This window comes from Schistocerca gregaria, chromosome 7 (genome assembly GCF_023897955.1).
Source record: "Schistocerca gregaria isolate iqSchGreg1 chromosome 7, iqSchGreg1.2, whole genome shotgun sequence".
Classification (NCBI taxonomy): Eukaryota; Metazoa; Arthropoda; class Insecta; order Orthoptera; family Acrididae; genus Schistocerca; species Schistocerca gregaria.
In genome coordinates this window covers 309166393-309191252 of record NC_064926.1, presented here as the reverse complement: position 1 = coordinate 309191252, position 24860 = coordinate 309166393, and the positions used below count along the sequence as shown (strand labels likewise).

The 24860-nt window shown below is 43.5% G+C and overlaps 1 protein-coding gene across 1 annotated transcript in view; it reads right to left on the bottom strand.

Annotated features, from left to right (window-relative positions):
- Positions 1-24860, bottom strand: part of LOC126281742 (myogenesis-regulating glycosidase) — a 667424-nt gene that overhangs the window by 9198 nt on the left and 633366 nt on the right. The window contains exons 10-11 of the mRNA XM_049980929.1: positions 23187-23387; positions 7221-7532 (exon numbers count right to left, since the gene is read on the bottom strand). Of these exons, the coding sequence (XP_049836886.1) occupies positions 7221-7532; positions 23187-23387 (513 nt within the window). The remainder of the gene's footprint in view (positions 1-7220; positions 7533-23186; positions 23388-24860) is intronic.

The following is a 24860-nucleotide window of genomic DNA, read 5'->3' as shown; positions in this document are numbered from 1 at the left end:
CAGCGCAACAACCTTAGCGTCAAACTGCATTTGGTCTAGAAAATAATGTTCCTGTAATACCATCATCCGACGACGGTCCTGCAGTGCCTCAAAAATTACTTAATCGTAAAATAAATGGTATTAAATTAAGAAATTGGCCAGTTTCGAATAGGTTTGGTGCTCTTAGGATTCCGTAAAAACTTATTTATGTGTATAGACAGTCGACCCCTTCCGAGAATCGAGGGTCTTGACAGTTTATGAGTCTTATCTACGTTGATACTGGCAAGATACCGACCCAAGGGATTAAAAGACTTCCGAGAATGTTTCAATTTCAAGCTTGAAAACGAACAACAAGTCAAAAAAGAAATATTTTTCTCGTTTGATATAATTATAAATTAACAGTTTTAGGATATTTTTTTCCTTGTTAAAACTGTGTCTCCTTGGTTCCTGCCAAATTTCTTGATTGGAGGTGGACGGGAAGTACCCTATATGTTTTGGTGAGCGAGGTTGCGAGTATCAAAATACGAGTATGTGACATAAATGGCCGTATCTTTTGATTGCATTGACCTAGAACAACCACTTTTTTACGTCGCCAAGGAACAGTAGACCCTAATATGTGACAAATTTCCACTTGATACATCCACCCGTTCCTGAGAAAAATGGTTGTGCGGAAAAGTCAGACACACAAACAGACCGACAGACCAATAGACGGACAACAAAGTGATCCCATAAGGGTTCCATTTTTACCGATCGCGGTGCAGACCCATAAAAAAGGACTGGCTGCTTATCGTACCTACATAAACCGACAGTAAAATACTAAATTTAGATGACTTTCTGGACAGAATAAATAAGAAATCAGGAACAACATGGACGAAAGAAAGGAAACGTTAGCGTGAGGAGAAGTACTGGATAAATAGCAAACGACAGAGAAAGACAAAGAACTGTCGTTACGTGATCCTGGATAGTCCATATGAAGATAAATAAAAAAAGGTTCCAATACATTTTTAGGAGAGGGAGTCTCACAGCTCTCATACATTCGAATTTTTTTTATTATCGTCTTGAGCTGCTGGTAAAGTACTTTACTTATAAAACCAGTTTCAGTCGTTTGACTGTAATCAGGTTCTCACATAAAAGTATTCACAGTACTGTCTTAGGAGAAATATAAAATCGTAATCGTCATGTAATAAAACTTGAATAATACACTGCTATCATATCGTAAGACAAATCATATCGTCAATCTACAGGGTGGTCCACTGATCGTGGCCGGGCCAAATTTCTCACGAAATAAGCGTCAAACGAAACGTGTGTAGCTTGAAGGCGGAAACCAGATGGCGCTATGGTCGGCCCGCTAGATGGCGCTGCCATAGGTCAAACGGATATCAATGCGTTTTTTTTGTTTTCTTTTTTTTAATAGGAACCCCGTTTTTATTACATATTCGTTAAGTACGTAAAGAAATATGAAGGTTTTTTTGGACCACTTTTTTCGCTTTGTGATAGATGGCGCTGTAATAGTCACAAACAGATGGCTCACAATTTTAGATCAACAGTTGGTAACAGGTAAGTTTTTTAAATAAAAATACTGAACGCAGGTACGTTTAAACATTTTATTTCTGTTGTTCCAATGTGATGCATGTACCTTTGTGAACTAATCATTTCTGAGAACGCATGCTGTTACAGAAAGATTGCCTGTAAATATGACATTAATGCAATAAATTCTCAAAATTATGTCCCTTAAACCTCAATGCATTTGCTAATACGTGTAACGACATTCCTTTCAACAGCGAGTAGTTCGCCTTCCGTAATGTTTGCACATGCATTGACAACGTGCTGATGCATGTTGTCAGGCGTTCTTGGTAGATCACGACAGCAAATATCCTTCAACTTTCCCCACAGAAAGAAATCCGGGGACGTCAGATCCAGTGAACGTGCATGCCATGGCATGGTGCTTCGACGACCAATCCACCTGTCATGAAATATGCTATTCAATATCACTTCAACCGCACGCGAGCTATGTGCCAGACATCCATCATGTTGGAAGTAATCGGCATTCTGTCATGCACTGAAACATCTTGTACTAACATCGGTAGGGCATTACGTAGGAAATCAGCATACATTGCACCATTTAGATTGCCATCGATAAAATGGGGGCCAATTATCCTTCCCCCCGTAATGCCGCACCATACATTAACCCGCCAAGGTCGCTGATGTTCCACTTTTCGCAGCCATCGTGGATTTTCCGTTGCCCAATAGGGCACATTATGCCGGTTTACGTTACCGCTATTGGTGAATGACGCTTCGTCGCTAAATAGAACGCTTGCAAAAAATCTGTCATTGTCCTGTAATTTCTCTTGTGCCCAGTGGCAGAACTGTACACGACGTTCAAAGTCGTCGCCATGCAATTCCTGGTGCATAGAAATGTGGTACAGGTGCAATTGATGTTGATGTAGCATTCTCAACACCGACGTTTTTGAGATTCCTATTTGTCTACTAGTAATGTGCGGATCAGCCGCGACAGCAGCTAAACACATACTTGGGCATCATCATTTGTTGCAGATCGTGGTTGAATTTCCACAAGTGGCTGAACACTTCCTGTTTCCTTAAATAACGTAAGTATCCAGCTAACGGTCTGGACACTTGGATGATGTCGTCCAGGATACCGAGCAGCATACATAGCAGACGCCCGTTGAGCATTTTGATCACAATAGCCATACATCAACACGAAATCGACCTTTTCCGCAATTGGTAAACGGTCCATTTTAACGCGGGTAATGTATCACGAGGGAAATACCGTCCGCGCTGGAGGAATGTTACGTGATACCACGTACTTATACGTTTGTGACTATTACAGCGCCATCTATCACAAAGCGAAAAAAGTGGTCCAGCTAAAACATTCATATTTCTTCACGTACTACACAATTATGTAATAAAAATGGGGGTTCCTATTTAGAAAAACGCAGTTGATATCAGTTTGACCTTTGGCAGCGCCATCTAGCGGGCCAACCATGGCGCCATCTGGATTCCCCCTTCAAGCTAGACAAGTTTCGTTCTTTGTAGTTTTTTCGTTTGATGCTTATTTCGTGAGATATTTGGCCGGTCACTATCAATGGATCATCATGTATAAAAACTGTGTTATGGAGTGTACTTAGTCCTGTTAAAATTACACTGAGGTGACGAAAGTCATGGGACACCTCCAAATGCCGTGACGAGCCGCCTCCTGCCTGTTGTAATGCAGGAACTCGACATGGCAGTATGTTACGCACGAACTAACCTCTCAATTACATCCCATAAATATTAGACGGGAGCCATGTCAGGTGATCCGGGCGGCTAGATCATTTGCTCGAATTGTCCAGAATGTTCTTTATACCAGTTGCGAACATTTATGGCGCAGTGACATGACATCGTTGTTTGGGATCACAAAGTCCGCAAATGGCTGCAAATGGTCTCCAAGCTACCGAACTTAACCATTTCCTGTCAATGTTTAATTAGTTGGACCAGAAGAAGTCCATTCCATGTAAACACAGTGTACACCACTATGGAGCCACCACCAGCCTGCACCGTGCCTCGTTGACAACTTAGGTCCTTGGTTTTGTAGTGCCTGTGGACACTCGATCCCTTCCACTGGCTCTCAGCAACTGAAATGAGGACTCATCTGGCCGGGCCACGTTGTTCCATTCGTCTAGGATCCAAGTGATATGGTCACAAGCCTAGAAGAGACACTGCAGGCGATGTCGTGCTGTTAGCAAAGGTACTCGCATCTGCCGCCTGCTGCCATAGCCCATTAACTCCAAAATTCGCTATATTGTTCTAAAGGATACATTCGTCGTCGTCCCACATTGATTTCTGCGGTGATTTCAGGCAATGTTGCTTGTCTGTTAGCACTGACAACTCTACGCAAACACCGCTGCTCTTGCTCGTTAAGTGAAGGCCATAAGCCACTGTGTTGTCTGTGGTAAGAGGCAATGCCCGAAATCTGGTATTCTCGGCACACTCTTGATGCTGTAGATCGAAATATTGAATTCCCTAATGATTTCTGAAATGCAATGTCCCATGTGTCTAACACAAACTACCATTCTGCGTTCGAAGTCTGTTAATTCCAGTCATGTTGGACACCTTTTCACCTGATTAAGGTGAGTACAAATAACAGCTCCACCAATGCAGTGCCCTTTTACAAATGGCTCAATTGGCTCTGAGCACTATGGGACTTAACTTCTGAGGTCATGAGTCCCCTAGAACGCAGAACTACTTAAACCTAAGTAACGTAAGGAAATCACACACATCCATGCCTGAGGCAGGATTCGAACCTGCGACTGTAGCAGTCGCGCGTTTCCAGACCGTAGTGCCTAGAACCGCCCTTTTACACCTTGTTTAGGTGATGCTACTGTCATCCGTATAAGTGCATATTGCTAACCCATGATTGTTGTCACATCAGTGTTAACACTGAACAGATTCACGCCACACATTTACTCTGATATTACACTGCGATAACAGTCTATTATACATGGTTTTATACCTGACAATAACTATTTTATACACTGAAGAGCTAAAGAAACTGGTACACCGGCCTAATATCGTGTAGGCCCCTGCGAGCACAGAGAAGTGCTGCAACACTTCGTCGCATGGACTCGACTAATGTTTGAAGTAATGCTGGAGGAAATTGACACCATGAATCCTGCTGGCTGTCCATATGAGTATGAGCGGGTGGAGATCTCTTCCGAATAGCACTTCGCAAATCATCCCAGATATCCTCAATAATGTTCATGCTTGGGAAGTCTGGTGGCCAGCGAAAGTGTTTAAACTCAGAAGAGCGTTCCTGTAGTCACCCTGCAGTAATTCTGTATGTGTGGGTTGTCGTATTGTCCTACTGGAATTATCCAACTCCGTCATAATGTACAATGCACATGCTTGGATGCAAGTGATCAGACAGGATGCTTACGTACATGTAACCTGTCAGGGTCATGTTTGTCCTGCAGTATACACGACCCATACCTTTACAGAATCTCCACCAACTTGAACAGTCCCCTGCTGACATGCAGTGTCCATGGGTTCATGAGGTTGTCTCCACATCAATACACGTCCATCTGCTTGATACAATTTGAAATGAGACTCGTCCGACCAGGCAACATGTTTCCAGTCATCAACAGTCCAATGCTGGTGTTGACAGGGCCCAGGCGAGGCATAAAATTTTGTGTCGTGCTGTCATCAAGGGTACATGAGTGGGCCTTCGGCTCTGTATGCCCATATCGATGATGCATCATTGAATGGTTCACACGCCACGCTTGTTGATGGCCCAGAATTTAAATCTGCAGCAATTTGCGGAAGGGTTGCACTTCTATCACGTTGAATAATTCTCTTCAGTCGTCGTTGGTCCCATTCTTGCAGGATCTTTTTCTGGGCAAAGCTATGTCAGAGATTTGATGTTTCACCGAATCCTTGACATTCACGGTACATTTGTGATTTGGTCGTACGGGGAAATCCCCACTTCATCGCTACCTCGGAGGTGCTGTGTCGTACCGCTCGTGCGCAGCCTGTAACACGACGTTCAAACTCACTTAAGTCTTGATAACCTGCTATTGTAGCAGCAGTAACCTATCTGTCAACTGCACCAGACACTTGTTGTCTTATATAAGCGTTGCCGACCGCAGCGCCGCATTCTTCCTGTTTACATATCTCTGTATTTGAATACGCATGCCTGTACCAACTTCTTTGGCGCTTCAGTGTATTTCGCCTAATACGAGGGTCACTCCAAAAGAAATGCACACTATTTTTTTTTAATCCATCATTTATTCTACTTGTTTGAAAGTTTTACAGTGTGTAGATACATCCTTTAGGAACAATATTTTCATTTCTCCTCATAATTTCCAACCCTCTGAACTGCCTTATGCTATCTTGGAACCAGCGCCTGTATGCCCGCACGGTAAAATTCTGGACCAACCTGCAGGAGCCACTGTTTCGCAGCGTGCACAAGGGAGTCATTATCTTCAAACTTTGTTCCACGAAAAGAGTCTTTGAGTTTGCCAAAGAGATGATAGTCACATGGAGCCAGGTGAGGACTGTAAGGCGGGTGTTTCAGTGTTGTCCATCCAAGTTTTGTGATCGCTACCATGGTTTTTTGACTGACATGTGGCCGTGCATTGTCGTGCAACAGAAAAACATCCTGCTTTTGCCGATTTGCTCGAACACGACTCATTCGAGCTTGAAGTTTCTTCAGTGTCGTCACATATGCATCAGAATTTATAGTGGTTCCACTTGGCATGATGTCCACAAGCAAGAGACATTCGGAATCGAAAAACACCGTAGCCATAACTTTTCCAGAGAAGGTGTGGTTTTAAATTTTTTTTTCTTGGGTGAATTTGAATGATACCAATCCATAGATTGCCTCTTCATCTCTGGTATAAAACGATGGAGCCATGTTTCATCACCTGTAACAATTCTTCCAAGAAATTCATCTCCACCATTCTCGTACTGTTCCAAAAGTTCGCTGCATACCGTTTTTCTTGTTTCATTGTGAGCCACTGTCAACATCCTGGGAACCCACCTGGCACAAACCTTTTTTAACGCCAACACTTTCAGTATTCTGCAAACACTTCCTTTCCTTATCCCAGCGTAGAGTGACAATTCTTCACTGTGATGCGTCTGTCAGCAGTCACCAGTTCGTTAACTCTCTGTACATTGCCTGGAGTGTGTGCAGTACGAGGCCTGCCACTGTGAGAACAATCCTCAATATTGCCGTGCCCGCTTTCATCACGTAACCTGCTTGCCCACCGACTAGCTTTACTGCAATCGACAGCAGCATCTCCGTACACTTTTTAAAACCTCTTGCGGATGTTTCCCACTGTCTCGTTTTCACAGCACAGGAATTCTATGACAGCACGTTGCTTCTGACGAATGTCAAGTGTAGCAGCCATTTTGAAGACATGCTGTGACGGCGTCACTCATGGGAACAGGTTGAACTAAGTTTGAAAACAAGTGGGAAGAATGTTTCTACACACAGTAAAACTTTCACACATGCAGAATAAAAATTGTATTTTTACAAAAATAGTGTGCATTTCTTTTGGAATGACTCTCGTACTTCTGTGTGAGAACCTGATAATGGTCAGATGACAGAAGCTGGTTGTATAAAGTACTGTACCAGCAGCTAAAGTTGGTAACACGACTCTTTAAAAAAAAAAAGTATTGTTTGTGGTATTAGAGAGAGGGCAGCACGACCTCTCTTGAATTGGTGACTTAGTACAAGCACTGACCGTCTTGGCGCGCAGCGCTGTGAGCTCCTTGGCGACGTCGACGAGCTGCTCGTCGTAGGCGCTGGGCAGCAGGCGGTAGCGAACGACGGGCAGGAAGTGCACCAGCTGCAGCCAGCGGGCGTACAGCTCGCGATCCGGCTCACTGCCGTCCGCGCCCTCTGCCTGAAGGTCACCGCCCGCCGCTCCCGGCATCACCAGCGGGTAGCCCGCCACGCCGTACGCCAGCATGGCCGGGATCACCGACTGCAGCGCCGCCCACGTGCCTGCGGCCAGCGGCAGCGACACGAACACCGGCGCCCGCGGCCGTCGCACCTGCGTCCCGTGTTTCACCTGTCACACGCCTCGCTCACGGGCACCAGATTATCGGTCGAACGACCGACCAATCTCGTGGCAGCCTACACACGTCGTGACTGACTGAACTCAGCGTATATGGCGCTGCCCAATTCTATCGCTGGTAGCGAGCTATATATAAAGTGGCAGACCCGTGATTGTGGATCCAAAAATATCAAGAAAGAATGTCAGACAAGGAATTGGAAGTGAATTGACCTGTTGTTCTGGCAGTTTGGCAACAGTGGACGGTTCAGGCTGGCGTTGAGTGCTTTGAAGGGAGGAAACCAGCTCCAACGCGTGAAGTGTCAACTGTCAAGTAATTTTAATCGGGCTGTATAAACAGCTCGCTATCAGCGATAGGAATGGGGCGGCGCTATATATATCAGGGTGGTTCGTTGATAGTAACCACGCCAAATATCTCACGAAATAAGCATCAAACGAAAAAACTACAAAGAATGAAACTCGTCTATCTTGAAGGGGGGAACCAGATGGTGCTATGGTTGGTCCGCTAGATGGCGCGCCATAGATCAAACGGATATCAACTGCGTTTTTTAAATAGAAACCCCCATTTTATTACATATTTGTGCAGTACGTAAAGAAATATGAATGTTTTAGTTGAACCACTTTTTTCGCCTTGTGATAGATGCCGCTGTAATAGTCACAAACGTATAAATACGTGGTATCACGTAAAATTCCGCCAGTGCGGACGGTATTTGCTTCGTGATACATTACCCGTGTTAAAATGGAGCGTTTACCAATTGCGGAAAAGTTCGATATCGTGTTGATGTATGGCTATTGTGATGAAAATGCCCAATGGGCGTGTGCTATGTATGCTGTTCGGTATCCAGGACGACATCATCCAAGTGTCCGGACCGTTCGCCGGATAGTTACGTTATTTAAGGAAACAGGAAGTGTGCAGCCACATGCGAAACATCAACCACGACCTGCAACACATGATGATGCCCTAGTAGGTGTTTAAGCTGCTGTGGCGGCTAATGCGCACATCAGTAGCAGACAAACTGCGCGAGAATTGGGAATCTCAAAAACGTCGGTGTTGAGACTGCTACGTAAACATCGATTGCACCCATACCTTATTTCTACGCACCAGGAATTGCATGGCGACGACTTTGAACGCCGTGTATAGTTCTGCTACTAGGCACAAGAGAAATTACGGGACGATGACAGATTTTTTGCACGCGTTCTGTTTAGCGACGAAACGTCATTCACCAACAGAGGTAACGTAAACCGGCATAAATGCACTATTGGGCAACTGAAAATCCACGATGGCTGCGACAAGTGGAACATCAGCGACCTTGGCGCGTTAATGTATGGTGCGGCATTATGGGAGGAAGGATAATTGGCCCCCATTTTATCGATGGCAATCTAAATGGTGCAATGTATGCTGATTTCCTACGTAATGCCCTACCGATGTTAGAACAAGATGTTTCAGTGCATGACAGAATGCCGATTACTTCCAACATGATGGATGTCCGGCATACAGCTCGCTTGTGGTTGAAGCGGTATTCAGTAGCATATTGCATGACAGATGGATTGGTCGTCGCAGCACAATACCATGGCCCGCTCGTTCACCGGATCTGACGTCCCCTGATTTCCTTCTGTTGGGAAAGTTGAAGGATATTTGCTATCGTGATCCATAGACAACGCCGACAACATGCGTCAGCGCATTGTCAATGCATGTGCGAATATTACGCAAGGCGAACTACTCGCTGTTGAGAGGAATGTCGTTACCCTTATTGCCAAATCGATTAAGGTTGGCGCACATCATTTTCAGCATTTATTGCATTAATGTGGTATTTACAGGTAATCACGCTGTAACAGCATGTGTTCTCAGAAATGAGAAGTTCACTAAGGTACATGTATCACATTGGAACAACCAAAACAAAATGTTCCAACGAACCTACGTTCTGTATTTTATTTTAAAAAACCTTCATGTAACTAACTGCTCGTCTAAAATTGTGAGCCATATTTTTGTGACTATTACAGTGCCATCTATCACAAAGCGAAAAAAGTGGTCCAGCTAAAACATTCATATTTCTTTACGTACTACACGAATATTTAATAAAAACGGGGGGTTCCTATTTTTTAAAAAACGCGGTTGAAATCCGATTGACTTATGGCACCGCCATCTAGTGGGCCAACCATAGCGCCATCTGGTTTCCCACTTCAAGCTAGACAAGTTTCGTTGTTTGTAATTTTTTCGTTTGACGCTTATTTCGCGAGATATTTGGCCTGGTCAAGATCAATGGACCACCCTATATATACAACGAAGATAATGAAATACACACATTCCATACGCAGCGCTAACCAAACACCACTGGATACGTCACACAAGATGCGATTCAGTGTCACATTAACCTTTACAAGCACAGAGGTTAGCTTACATTAAATAAGCTTCGCACGGCATTGTGTGAAGATGAGTTTTTTGAGACTGTAATTCATCGTTGCGACTAGGTTATCACAGTTATAAATGTCACTGCTTAACCGAGTGTTGTGTCATAGCGTAATGGTTAACGGATACACCCGTAGTGTACTTCGTTGGCTAGAATACCATCACATGTAACGAATTTTTTTATTTCTAAATCTAAACAAAGAAATTTGATTATTATTTTTATTCAATTAATGAATTTAAATGCAATTTTTTATTTCTAATACCGCGCTGCGTCATTTTCATCGCCGTGTTGACTTTTTTATTTGCACTTATTTTTTTCTTCCTATCATTCCATTTAATTTGGAATCTGGGTGTGTCGCGTATAATATGTGACCAAGTGCCAGCGAGGACTGCTCATCCCTTGGTAACATCGCAGCTCGTGTAGCCAGCGTGAGGATGGTTACGGGTAACCAATGGCAGCGAGCAATTGCAGTTAGCTTTCACGGCTGAAACTGAAATGTTTTCTGTCTTAAGTTTCCCCCTAGAGGTTAACTTTAATCGCTGTGAACAAAGAGATCGTGATTTTAATTATGCCACAGGTTTTCGACCGCAGTTCTGTTGGATGCATTGCTCGTAACGTGGTTGTGGTTAGCTTAGGACATGAGTTTAATTTCTGGGCTTCAAAATGCGTCGTCTGCTGTAGCCTTTTGCCACTTAAAGTAAGCTGTTGTCAGCGCATTTGCCATTTCTGCCGTGCCTCGCGGCGGTCGCTTCCAACGTCGCTTCGCGTTATACATTAACAACATCTGTGAAGTGATCCGCATCATATGTGTGTGTCACCTATAACTGAGAAGTAGCGAGCAGCCGACGTGGCAATACTGTAGCGGCAAGCGACAGGCGTCAACTATCAAGTAATGTTAACCGTACTATAGCAAATCCATGAGATTATTTTCAATGAGATGCAGCTTGGTTTTATACAATAACAAAAAAACTGCGATTTATCTAGGCTGTTTTAAAGGTAACAAGATCTTATAAAAGCGGAAAGAAAGCTGTGCATAAAGAAATGGCTAACGCAAAGAAAGAAATTAACTCACTGATGCTCTGTTACTTAAGGAGGTGGTTTTTGTAATTCAGCAGTTGCTGAACATCGTCAGCACATTCTCAACAAACAAGAATACGGTACTGTAACGAAAGGCTGCAAGGTGCGAGGCGAGGCTATTAGCGACATTACAGTTTCTAGCCACTGGCAGAAGCTCCGAGGAACACAAGTAAAGAGTAATTGTATCTTCAAAATTATAATCTAAAATGTTACCTACAACGTGATTTTAAGTTGCCTGGCAAATACATCCTGGAAAAGCAAAGTAAATAGAAGAAAATATATTCATGTAAAATTTATTAATTTATGTATGTATGCAGAGTACAAGATGTCCCCTGAAAGTTTAGCAAGTTCATTTCAAATTAGAGGGCTACAAATGGTGGTGGTGCACATTATCTAGTAAATACAACAACAGATACATCAGAAATGAAGCATTTAGCAACTGTGAGAAATATAAAAAGAAGTCCTACACGTGGCTATTCATTGGATATATGCTGGATTTTGTTAACACTTCTAATAATGAAGCCAGTATATTAATTCCTGAATAAAAATCCGTCGACTATCTATATTTCCGTTTCTAGGTTTCATTTCCGAGCCACATCGGAAATGAAATTTAAGATTTTATGTATCTGTATTTCGGTTTATAGTTTTGGTTTCCGTTAAATATCTGAACTAAAATTTAAACATCGAAATACAAAAGGCAGACAGGCATCTGCACTATTTAATTCCATGCGCAGTGGCAAAAGACGAACTTTCGTAGGGCAGTTGGGACGACAGCGCTACACAGGGCCCAGTTCATCGGATGAAGAAAGACATGACAGTCGGTCGGCTGGCCAAAACCCCTACACAAGTCGGATACGATGGTCGTTCGGTCGGTGCGAGTGTAGGGTCCTTTATCGACCGCGCAAACTAAGTTGACACTCAGCGAGTTGACTGATTTCATCCAGATTTACGGAATGTGCGGAGCTTGGCCAGAAATGAAAGCGACAGAAGTGGAAGGGACTCCAGATGGCCAAGTGTTTAGAAAAAATAGCATATCTAGCGTGTTTCGCAGAGGTATGAGCCTTTTATGTTAACGTAAATTGTGGGCGGCTCCTTCTGCGATAACGTTTTCTTCTTTTTCTTGTTTAGAGTTTTTGCGTTACTTACACTGCAAACTAACCGAAATTATGCTGACGGTATAGGGTGACCATAATTAAAGTTCCAGTTTCGTAACGCTGTAGAAAGAGAACCGTGGCTCAAAATGACGTCAAATTTGAACAGCATATTATTGACACACGGGGAAACGTCATGGAGCAAAAACAATGTAACAAAACTTTGATCAATAGATGGTGCTGTAAGCGTCAGAAATGTCCACCAAGAGGCGTGTGCCACACTGCTGTTCCTCAGTTTGTTTCCGAGATCCCCAACATGATAGACTGTGTGAAGGATCGCAGATGTGGTAAGGCTCTTTTACAAGAACGGTAACTGTGCAGAAGTTCTGCACACACTTAAGGTATGACATTGCTCCAACGTCTACTAAGGATCTGCTGAAAATGATTACAAAATTCGAAACGATAAGTTCTTTTGAAGCGTAAAACGGGAGAGGGAGGAAAGCAGTTGATGCAAAGTCTGTCGAAGATATGACCAGAACATTTCAGGAAGAGTCGGGCTGTGGTGTGCAAACAGGCAGTGCACGGGGAATTGCTCGAGCATTGGACCCGCCTGTTAGCGTGGTGCATAAAATCCTAAGAAAATACAAAATCACCCACGTTCAGGAGTTGTTTCCTGCCGACCTTCCTGGAATTTCTTGCTTGCATGGAAGTGGACAATGAACGGCAATGGAACATTCTATTCTGTGGACAGATGAAACACATTTCCATCTACCATCATCATCAGTGTTCTGCCAAAAGGCAGGTTTCCACATGGTAGTCCTAGAGGCTGTCCGGTCTTCTGCTATCCTCTTCAGGTCTGCATAATTTCCTCTTCCCTTTATGTCGTCTGTCATCTTGTATCTTCTTCTTCCTCTCAGTCTTCTCCCACAAACCAGTTCTTCCAAAACATCTACTAGCAAGCACTCCCTTCACAATGAATTTCCCAACCAGTTCTTTTTCCCTTCTCTTACAAATATAGATTCTGTATCAGTCGCCTCTCTTTCCAATCTACTCCTTTCCTCTTCAAAATATCTATCAGCTCGTTCCACTGAACTCTGTTAAAAGCCTTTTCTAAACCTATAAAAACAGCAAAGATTTCCGTACCTTTGTAAATATGTCTTTCCCCTATCGTTCTTAACAGGCCAATAGCATCTCTTGTTCCTTTTCCCCTTCTAAATCCGAACTGCTCCTCTGCAATCCCTCTATCCAGCTTGCCACATAGCTTTCCATCTACAAGAGCATGTCAATACGCAGAGCTGTTGAATAAGGACAACGGAAAATGTGCGCACCCATCAACCGATACCACTTCATTTTGCAAAGATCACTGTGTGGTGCGAGTTGACGGCGTCTTTTATCGTAGGTCCGCATTTTTTCGAGATGAGTCCTCCGGGACCTGTTACCTGTACTGACACTGGTAAACGCTATGAGAGTCTTTTGCACATCAAAGTCCTCTAACCCTACAACAACGTGCATGTGTGGGTAGATCATTTTGGTCCAAGATGGCGCTCCTCTGTGTATCGCACAGCCAGTGAAGCGGCTACTGTAGAGGCATTTCTGAAATGCTAGAAATATCAGTCGTCATTTCCCTACAGTCCGGCCATCCAGATTACCGATATTAATCCGTGTGAATTCTGGCTATGGTGTTACCTGAAAGATTTTGTGTTCAGTGCTCCAGTTACGAACGTAGCTGAAGTGAAGGCACGCACTGTGCAACGCATTCTGAACGTGATCTTCGAGACACCACAGTAGGTTGTGATACAGGCTGTTTCGTGATTTCATCTTATGGCAAAAAACAGTGGACAGCATACTGAACATGTCTGGTGCCATTTTCATGACAATTAAAAACCGATGTCATTTTGTTTTTGTGCAGTTCTTGGCCCCGAACAAATACTCGTAAAAACTGATGTAATTTTACTTTTTATGCGGTTTTTTGATCTCATTACAATTAAAAATCGATGTCATTTTAGTTTTTATGCTGTTTATGCCTCAGGACAATTAAAAACACTGGACTCGCATTCGGGAGCACGACGGTTCAATCCCGCGTCCGGCCACCCTGATTTAGGTTTTCCGTGATTTCCCTAAATCGCTCCAGGCAAATGCCGGGATGGTTCCTTTCAAAGGGCACGGCCGACTTCCTTCCCCGTCCTTCCCTAATACGAGAGACCGATGACCTCGCTGTCTGGTCTCCTTGCCCAAAGACAACCAACCAATGACAATTAAAAACCGATTTTTCCCATACGAGGTGGTACTACCTTGCCGCAGTGGATGATCAAACCTAACAAACAGTGTCACAGATGGCGGCTGCCAGCTTGTGCAGTCATGCACTTTGAACAGTACAGATGGTGTAATATGCAACTCAAACCAAAGCTGTCATATTACGATTCATCTTTCACTTGCAGCCACACCATTTACGTTAAGAAGTTTGCAGCGCAATCTGTTGGTAAAATTTTCGTTCATTATGTTTTGATCCACGATGCTTCCCCCTGTATCAATATTATGCTGCTTAAATTTGACGTTATTATGATCAAAGATTCTCTTTCTGCAGCGTTCTTAAAATGGAACTTAAAGTACAGACACCCTGTATGGTATTTATTAATATTTTATAAAAGGCATGAAAAGAAAAGGCAAAGGAAAATTTGGTGGATAAGTAGACATTATTATTTCATAAAAATCTGGGAAATTTACAACAAGCTTACACAGAAATTTTTTGACTGACTATGTAAGAGAAGACCATGTATGGTTTAAATTCAAAAATATGGTATCTACGGCAATTGAGGTCAGAACACTGTTGCAGAAGCAACAAAAAGAGCTTGCCAAATTTAAAAGAACGAACAATTTCAAAGGTTGGCGAAGTTTTACAGAAGCTGGAAATTCTGCACGAATTTCAATTCGAGATGCTTTTAATAATTTCCACAACTAAACTCTCTCTCGAAATCTGGCACAAAACGTAGAGAGATTCTGGTTGTATGTAATATACATTAGCGGCAAGACGCAATCAATACTTTCACTGTACGATAACAAAGCTGATGTTACTGATCACAGTGCGACTAAAGCAAAGTTACTAAACACAGTTTTCCGAAAATCCTTCGCCAAGGAATACGAAATAAATATTCCACAATTAGAGTCAAGATCAGCTTCCTACATGAGAAACTTAGAAGTAGATATTGTAGCGAGGCAGCATAAATTACTTAATAAAGGCAAGTCCTCTAGTCTATATTGTACTCGTACTTCGTCGTATTTGTGGAGGAATTTCGGAAAACCGTGTTTAATTAACTCCGTTTAAGTGGCACTGTCATTGGCAACATTACCATCGCTACCATGTATTGAAGGTATTGCTTGCGTCTTGCTGCTGGCGTACTTCACATAGGACCAGAGTCTCTTTGGACTTTGTGCCAGATTTGGAGACATTTTTGCTCCACGGCACAACCTTAATTCGTACTATACAGGCCACATGCTGCATCTCTGAACCATTGAGCCGGCTGGAGTGGGCGAGCGGTTCTAGGCGTTACAGTCTGGAACCGAGCGACCGCTACGGTCGCAGGTTCGAATCCTGTCTCGGGCATGGATGTGTGTGATTCCTTAGGTTAGTTAGGTTTAAGTAGTTCTAAGTTCTAGTGGACTGATGACCTCAGACGTTAAGTTCCATAGTGCTCAGAGCCATTTTGAGCCATCGAATTTTGCCTCATACCTTGTACTCTCTCTACATTCCACCCGTGACTGCTTCTGCTATCGTCGAGTGAAGAAACCATTGAGTGACAAGCGACTTTGGAGGTGAACTGTGTAGCGTACAGCCAAAATGGCGCTGGTAAGCGAATTGTAGTTATCACTGCCCGCCTAATAATTGATGGTGGCCTCTCTTGAGAGAGTGGAGTGTGAATGTTAGTGCGAGCCACGAGTATTACTGGATGTGTGCGATACAAACCGCCGGCTGTTTTACGTTGCCAGGAACACTTAAAGAGTTCACCATAGAGGTTGTACATTCTATATCTGTGTTCATTGGTAAATTATTAGTAAATTATTGTGAAAAGCGTACTTTCTGCATTCGTGTGTCTTGTCGTCGAGGTAACAACCAGCCCCGCCGTGATGCTTATTGAATCAACAAGAGTGGACTTGACCTAATTCAGTGAACACTGTAATTGAGAGAGTGAGGTCTATAAACCATGTGCAGTTAAAATTTATGAGTGGAAATACTGTCGTTCGTACCTCGTGTCGTGAGATCAATTTTCAGTCACGTCGCGAAACAATTGCCGTATATTTAAGCAGATAAGACGATAGTTCAAGCATTAAAAAAAGGCACCCAAAATCGGGGTCGTCTTATACGACAGATATAAAACATACTTTGAAATTTGTACAATCATCATCTAAGGGAAGCAGCTCCTCAAGTACATTCTCACTTTCGTTGTTGACAGGCTCATCATATGCACGTTGTGAATCGATTTCTGCTTCGTCATCAGTATCCCATAACAAACCGTCCTCAGTACCGTTCATAGCACTGGAAATCCCACTCTTCTTGATGGCTTTGATCAGTGTTTCCACTCCACTTTTTCCACTGAGTTGATCACGAAATCACATATAATGTCAAGTGGTTCAGAGCGCATAGCTCCATCTTTCGTATACGACTTTTCGCCACTAATCATCCTATTATTCCATTGTTCGCGCATGTGGTCTTTGAATGCTTTATTCAGAGAGACTTCTAAAAGTTGTAGCATCAAAGTCAAACCATCGGGTATAACATCAATCTTAGTATTTCTTCTTGTGATGTGATTTTCGGTATTCTCAGTTATGCGACTGCGAAACATATTCCATACCAGGAAACTTGGTTGATTTCGTAGAGCACCTTATCACCTGTGCCACACATTATCCAGCCACAATTTTACACTATTACCGTCCATCCTTCCGGTTTCGAGAAAATTTACAGAAATGCTAGGCGAAAATTTTATTCTAGGAAAGGTTAACCGCTTTCAAATGAGCAAAAGTTTTTTTTTTTTTTTCATTTGCCATGCATGTTAATACTGCTGCAAACCTGGTCTTTTTGTGGCCTACATTTCTGAGCTGAACAGTTAGTACGCCTTTCGTTTCCACAGTTCTTTTGTTTATCACATCGGAGTTCATCGGTGTTTCATCCATATTTCCAATATGAGATAGTGGAAAGTTGCATTTTTTTGCTCATTTGAATAAGAAATGTATAAAAACCCGTAACTTTATGGTCAAGATCTTTCGATAATTTCTGAGAAAATGTTCTTTTCTGGCACTTTACCAGATTTTTTCTGTTCATGAAACGACTGCACCTACCTACTGTTGGTTTAAATTCTGTGCCGTGCTCTCCACTGGATCGTGCCCACTCCAATGCATAAGCTCTAGTCATATCACTTGTAACAACATACACGATGTGATCAAAAGTGTCCTGACACCTGGCTGCAAATGACTTAAAAGTTCGTGGCACCCTCCATTAGTAATGCACGAATTCAATATGGTGCTAGCCTACCCTTACCCTCAATGAAAGCTTCCACTCTCGCAGGCGTACGTTCAACCATTTGCTGGAAGGTTTCTTGGGGAATGACAGCCCATTCTTCACGGAGCACTGCATTGAGGAGATGCATCGATGTCGGTCGGTGAGGCCTGGCACGAAGTCGGCGTTCCAAAATATCCTAAAGGTGGTCTATAGGATTCAGGTCAGGATTCTGTGCTGGCCAGTCCATTACAGGCATGTTATTGTCGTGTAACAACTCCTCCACAGGCCGTGCATTATGAACAGTTGCTCGATCGTTTTGAAAGGTGCAATCGCCATCCCCGAATCGCTCTTCAACAGTGGGAAGCAAAATGGTGCTTGAAATATCAATGTAGGCCTGTGCTGTGATAGTGCCACGCAAAACTACAATGGGTGCAAGCCCCCTCCAGGAAAAACACATCACACCATAACACCACCACCTCCGAATTTTACTGTTGGCACTACACTGGCAGATGACGATCACCGGGCATTCGCTATACCCACATCCTGCTATCGGATAGCCACATAGCGTACCGTGATTCGTCACCCCACACAACCTTTTATCACTGTTGATTCATCCAATGTTTACGCTACTTTCACCAAGCGAGGCGTCGTTTGGCATTTACTGGAGTGATGTGTGCTTATGGGCAGCCGCTCGACCATGAAATCCAAAGTTTTCTCACCCCCCGCCTAACTGCCATAGTACTTGCAGTGGATCCAGATGCGGTTTGGAATTCCTGTATGATGGTGTGGCTAGATGTCTGCCTAATACACATTGCGACCCTCTTCAAATGTCGGCGGTCTTTGTTAGTCAACAGATGAGGTCGGCATGTACGCTTTTGTGCTGTACGTGTCCCTTCACGTTTCCACTTCACTATCACATCGGAAACAGTGAGCGTAGGGATGTTTAGGAGCGTGGAAATCTCGTGTACGGACATATGACACAAGTTACATCCAATCATCTGACCACGTTCGAAGTCCGTGAGTTCCGCAGAGCGCCCCATTCTGCTCTCTCATGATGACTAATGACTCCTGAGATCGCTGATGTGGAGTACCTGGCAGTAGGTGGCAGCACAATACACCTAATATGAATAACGTATGTTTTTGGGAGAGTTGAGATACTTTTTATCACATAGTGTAACAATTCTATCCCTGTTATTATACTCATTCTGCAACGCTTTTTTCTAAGTCTGGCCGCCCTTAGTGGCCGAGCGGTTCTAGGCGCTACAGTCTGGAACCGCGTGACCGCTACGGTCGCAGGTTCGAATCCTGCCTCGGGCATGGATGTGTGTGATGTCCTTAGGTTAGTTAGGTTTAAGTAGTTCTAAGTTCTAGGGGACTGATCACGTCAGAAGTTGAGTCCCATAGTCCTCAAAGCTATTTGAACCATTTTTCTAAGTCTGGCCAGCGAGTAAGAACACTTCTTCATTACATTATTTTATTTTAATAACGTCTACATTCTTTCACCAATCTTTTACCATCTTCTCTGTTATATCGAAAGCCCCATTCTTTACCCTGTTTTATGACCTTTAACTTGAATTAACTTGAATCTTGCTTCGTAATGCCTTTCTCCTCTTTTTTTTTTTTTTTTTTTTTTTTTTTTTTTTTTTTTTTTTTTTTTTTTTTTTTTTTTTTTGTTCCATCATTAGGCACGCATTTCACAAATTTGATGCCGATTTCACTTACAGTACAAACTGTTTGAACACAGAACACAAAACTCAACAAAACTTTTTAGTTGTACATATGAGTTCGTTATTCGGCACGTGTTTACACAGCCAAAACCTAAAATATTGCTGAAGGAGTTTCTTGGTTTATGACGTGTGCAACCGTACCAACTGTTTAGTAGTACTAATCGGGTGTGCCCCCAAACCTGAATAATCAATAAGACGCTTTTATTGATATACTCATGGTCATTACCCGAATCAGCATATTATTACCCAGATGATCAATGTTCTAAACTGAATTTACAGGCCGTTAATAGTTTGGGGGTCATCTTATAGGGTGGGGATATGGTAAAACTAAATGTCTTTGACGAAGATTTATATCTTATCCGCCGAAATATACGGTGCGTAGAAACTCGCGAAGGTGATTTGTGGCAGTGTCAGGGTTAAGTAATGTTAATTACAAGAAATTGTGCCTACTATCAGAAACATAGCTAATTCTCTGAAAAGTGGTCTTTGACTGATTAAGGTACTAGTAAATGAACAGTGTGACTAGACATCGGGGCAGTAGGTTTCAATGTACTGCAAGACAAGATGCAACTGAAAAGTTCGGTGAATTGTCTTCGAAAATAGAGGAAACAAGAGTTACAAACAAAATACCGTTGTTGGACTTCAAAGTAGTGAGTATTAGCTGCACCACACTTCTGAATCGGTTGTAAAGCTGTTTAAAACTGTCAGCAAAACCCTTCATGTGGAATCGCTTCAACCATAATTGGCACGTTTTGTTGGACATGCGCATCATTACAGGTATGAGACCTGATGCTACAACAATGATCCGGAGACCAAGCGATAGCCAATGGTGTGATGTTCATCAACTTCCTCACCTCCTGCAAAAAGTTGGCTGGCAAAATCCGACGTTAAGACGATGTTGATCACCTTGATCCATCATGAATTTCTCCCATAGGGAGGCAGAGAAGACGATGAACGCCGTCCGACTGATCGTCACTTGGTCTGCGGATCATACTGATAGGGCCGGGTCTCGTGATTTTTCAACAACTTTACAACCAATGTCAGAAGTGTGTTGTAGCTCATGTGATTACTTTGAAGGCCAGTAAATACATTTTGTTTGTAACTGTTGCTTTATTTACTTTCTGAGACCATTCACCAAACTTTTCATGCATTTTGTAGAACATAGTGGCCGAAGTACTAATTAAAACTTACGTCTGTTGTATGACTTAAACAGTGGACGAACAGTGCGACCCACATTAACGTGTTTTATTGGTAGAATACATGTAATCTTTATCAGATACTTGTGGTTCTCATTATGTGTGTGCTCCCCCAGCATACAACCAATTAAATAAACAGTTACACGATTAAGTTTTAGTTGGTGGTCCAGCATGGAGAAGACAAGTGCCGACGATAAACAGGTACGTGTGGTCTATACAAGCAGTCAGTTAATATTCGTATTTATGTGCTTGTGTTGAGTAACGTATCATTAGCTGCATTTGAGAGAGAATGAATGTTCTGCCCTCCTTCCCACCCCCTCCCCTCCGCCGCTTTCAAGGTTATACAACTAACATTTCCTCCGCGTCATTCGACATTCGAGGTTGGGAAAAATGTGTTGCATTGAAGGGCGAATACATAGAGAAGTACTGACACCATCACCAAGTTTCATGATAGCAGCTTGGTATCTTTCGAGGCAACAGGCCACGTGTCGCAGAACCTTGAGATATCTCAGACAAACGCACTACTCACAAGGGAATCTCCTCATCGCACACCCAATGGATAGCCGTCAAAAACTAAATACAGACCAAGCATAAAAACAGGAAAGTGGTGTAGTGATGCACGGAAAAAGAAGAAAAATACAAACAGTGAACTTTCCAAGCTCAAGACATGCAACATCAAGCGAAATGGCAGAGCCACGATGTCGTGGTTAGGTGGTCACCGTGTTGGTATGCAAAACAGGATATCAGTGTTCAAATCTCCCTCTTAGCAAAAATCTTCTTTTTCACTAAATTATTAACTGTCCGTGCTGTCATTGGACACAGACACAAGTGTGGATACAGCGAAAAGACACGTTAATGACCAGACGGACCGTTCAAAATTTTGTGAAAAAAAGGGCACGAGGGAGACTTAAAGGTGGATCTCCGCTTTTTCAGACCGACACCGTGAGCTCATCACCACGGCGCCTTCGATCTACCAGTTCGCTTGATGTTGCGTATCTCAAGCTTGGACCATTCACTGTTTCTATTTCGTTTCTTTTTTCACAGTTCAGCATACTTTCTTCCTGTTGTCGTGCTTGATCTGTGTTCAGTTTTTGATCGGCTATCCACTAGGTCATCGTACCATTAAAACTGAGGTGCTTGCGATGGGAGTTTCCCTTGTCAGTTCTGCAGCAAATTAAAATACCCTACTGGCCATTAAAATTGCTACACCAAGAAGAAATGCAGATTCCTTGGGTATTCCTTGGACAAATGTATTACACTAGGACTAACATGTGATTACATTTTCACACAATTTGGGTGCATAGATCCTGAAAAATCTGTACCCAGAACAACCACCTCTGGCCGTAATATCGGCCTTGATACGCCTGGGCATTGAGTCAAACAGAGCTCGGATGGGGTGTACAGGTACAGTTGCCCATGCAGCTTTAACACGATACCACAGTTCATCAACAGTACTGACTGGCGTATTGTGACGAGCCAGTTGCTCGGCCACCATTGACCATACGTTTCCAATTGGTGACAAATCTGGAGAATGTGCTGGCCAAGGCAGCAGTCGTACATTTTCTGTATCCAGAAAGGCCCGTACAGGACCTGCAACATGCGCTCGTGCAGTATCCTGCTGAAATGTAGGGTTTCGCAGGGATGGAATGAAGGGTAGAGCCACGGGTCGTAGCACACCTGAAATGTAACGTCCACTACTCAAAGTGCCGTCAATGCGAACAAGATGTGACCGAGACGTGTAACCAATGGCACCCCGTACCATCACGCCAGGTGATACGCCAGTATGGCGACGATGAATACACGCTTCCAATATGCGTTCACCACGATGTCGCCAAACACGGATGCGACCATCATGATGCTGTAAACAGAACCATTATTCATCCGAAAAAATGACGTTTTGACATTCGTGCACCCAGGTTCGTCGTTGAGTACACCATCGCAGCCGCTCCTGTCTGTGATGCAGCGTCAAGGGTAACCACAGCCATTTTCTCCGAGCTGATAGACCATGCTGCTGCAAACGTCATCGAACTGTTGGTGCAGATGGCTGTTGTCTTGCAAACGTCCCCATCTGTTGACTCAGGGATCGAGACGTGGCTGCACTATCCGTTACGCGTATAAGATGCCTGTCATCTCGACTGCTAGTAATACGAGGCGACTGGGTTACGGCGTTCCGTATTACCCTCCTGAACCTAGTGATTCCACATTGTGCTAACAGTCATTGCATCTCCACCAACGCGAGCAGCAAGTCGCGATACGATAAACCGCAATAGCGACCTTTATCAAAGTCGGAAACGTGATGGTACGCATTTCTCCTCCTTACACGAGGCATCACAACAACGTTTCACCAGGCAACGCCGGTCAACTGCTGTTCGTGTATGAGAAATCGGCTGGAAACTATCCTCATGTCAGCACGTAGTAGGTGTCGCCACCGGCGCCAATCTTGTGCGAATGCTCTGAAAAGCTAATCATTTGAATATCACAGCATCTTCTTCCTGTCGGTTAAATTTCGCGTCTGTAGCACGTTATCTTCGTGGTGTAGCAATTTTAGTGGCCGGTAGTGTATTAGTACAGCCAGTAGAAGTGAAGGCGCAGGCACGCTCGTCAGTAGCGGCCTGAGACGGCCGGACGGCTCTGAGAACTTACGGCGCCGGTGACGCCGACAACGGGACAGCCGGCGCGCAGCACGCTCTCGGTGAAGACGGTCTTGTACTCGTCGGGCGAGTAGAGCGGCCTCGAGTAGTGGTAGAACTGCGGCTGGTCCGTGGCGGTGCCCACCTCCAGGTAGAACGCCGTCACGTGGTAGCGCTCCTGCACGGCCCGCAGCCGCTGCTGCAGCCACGCCACCTGCACACGAGTTCAGGCGGGTAACCATTAAACGAGCTGATTAACTACAAAAAGAAAAGAAAAATTGGCCAGGTGCGGTTAAGGCTCACGCTCAGCGGGTTACGAACAAACTTAACTATGTATAGGGTGCTCCACTGATGGTGACCGGGCCAAATATCCCCAGAAATAAGCATCAAACGAAAAAACTACAAACAACGAAACTTGTCTGGCTTGAAGCGGGAAACCAGATGGCGCTATGGTTGGCCCGCTAGATGGCGCTGCCATAGGTCAAACGGATATAAAGTGCGTTTTTTTAAAAAAAATAGAACCACCATTTTTTATTACATATTCGTGTAGTACGAAAAGAAATATGAATGTTTTAGTTGGACACTTAAAGTAGTAAACGAGTTTGCTATTTGGGGAACAAAATAACTGATGATGGTCGAAGTAGAGAGGATACAAAGTGTAGATTTTCAATGGCAAGGAAAGCGTTTCTGAAGAAAAGAAATTTGTTAACATCGAGTATAGATTTAAGTTTCTGAAAGTATTTGTATGGAGTGTAGCCATGTATGGAAGTGAAACATGGACGACAAATAGTGTAGACAAGAAGAGAACAGAAGCTTTCGAAATGTGGTGTTACAGGAGAATGCTGGAAGATTACATGGGTAGGTCACATAACTAATGAGGAGGTATTGAATAGAATTGGGGAGAAGAGGAATTTGTGGCACAACTTGATTAGAAGAAGGGATCGGTTGGTAGGACATGTTCTGAGGCATCAAGGGATCACAAATTTAGTATTGGAGGGCAACGTGGAGAGTAAAAATCGTAGAGGGAGACCAAGAGATGAATACACCAAGCAGATTCAGAAGGATGTAGGTTGCAGTAAGTACTGGTAGATGAAGAAGCTTGGACAGGATAGCGTAGCATGAAGAGCTGCATCAAACCAGTCTCACGACTGAAGACCACAACAACAACAACAGTTGGACCCCTTTTTTCGCACTGTGATAGGTGGCGCTGTAATAGTCACAAACAGATGGCTCACATTTCTAGACGAACAGTTGGTAAAAGGTAGGTTTTTTACATTAAGAAAACATTACGTAGGTACGTTTGAACATTTTATTTCGGTTGTTCCAATGTGATACATACATGTACCTTTCTGAATGTATCATTTCTGAGAACCTATGCTGTTACAGCTTGATTACCTGTAAATAACACATTAATGCAGTAAATGCTCAAAATGGTGTCCGTCGTCCTCAAGGCATTTGGCAATACGTGTAACGACATTCCTCTCAACAGCGAGTTGTTCCCCATCCGTAATGTTCGCACATGCATTGACAATGCGCTGACGCATGTTGTCAGGCGTCGTCGGTGGATCACGATAGCAAATATCCTTCAACTTTCCCCACAGAAAGAAATCCGGGGACGTCAGATCCGGTGAACGTGCGGGCCATGGTGTGGTGCTTCGACGACCAAGCCAACTGTCATGAAATATGC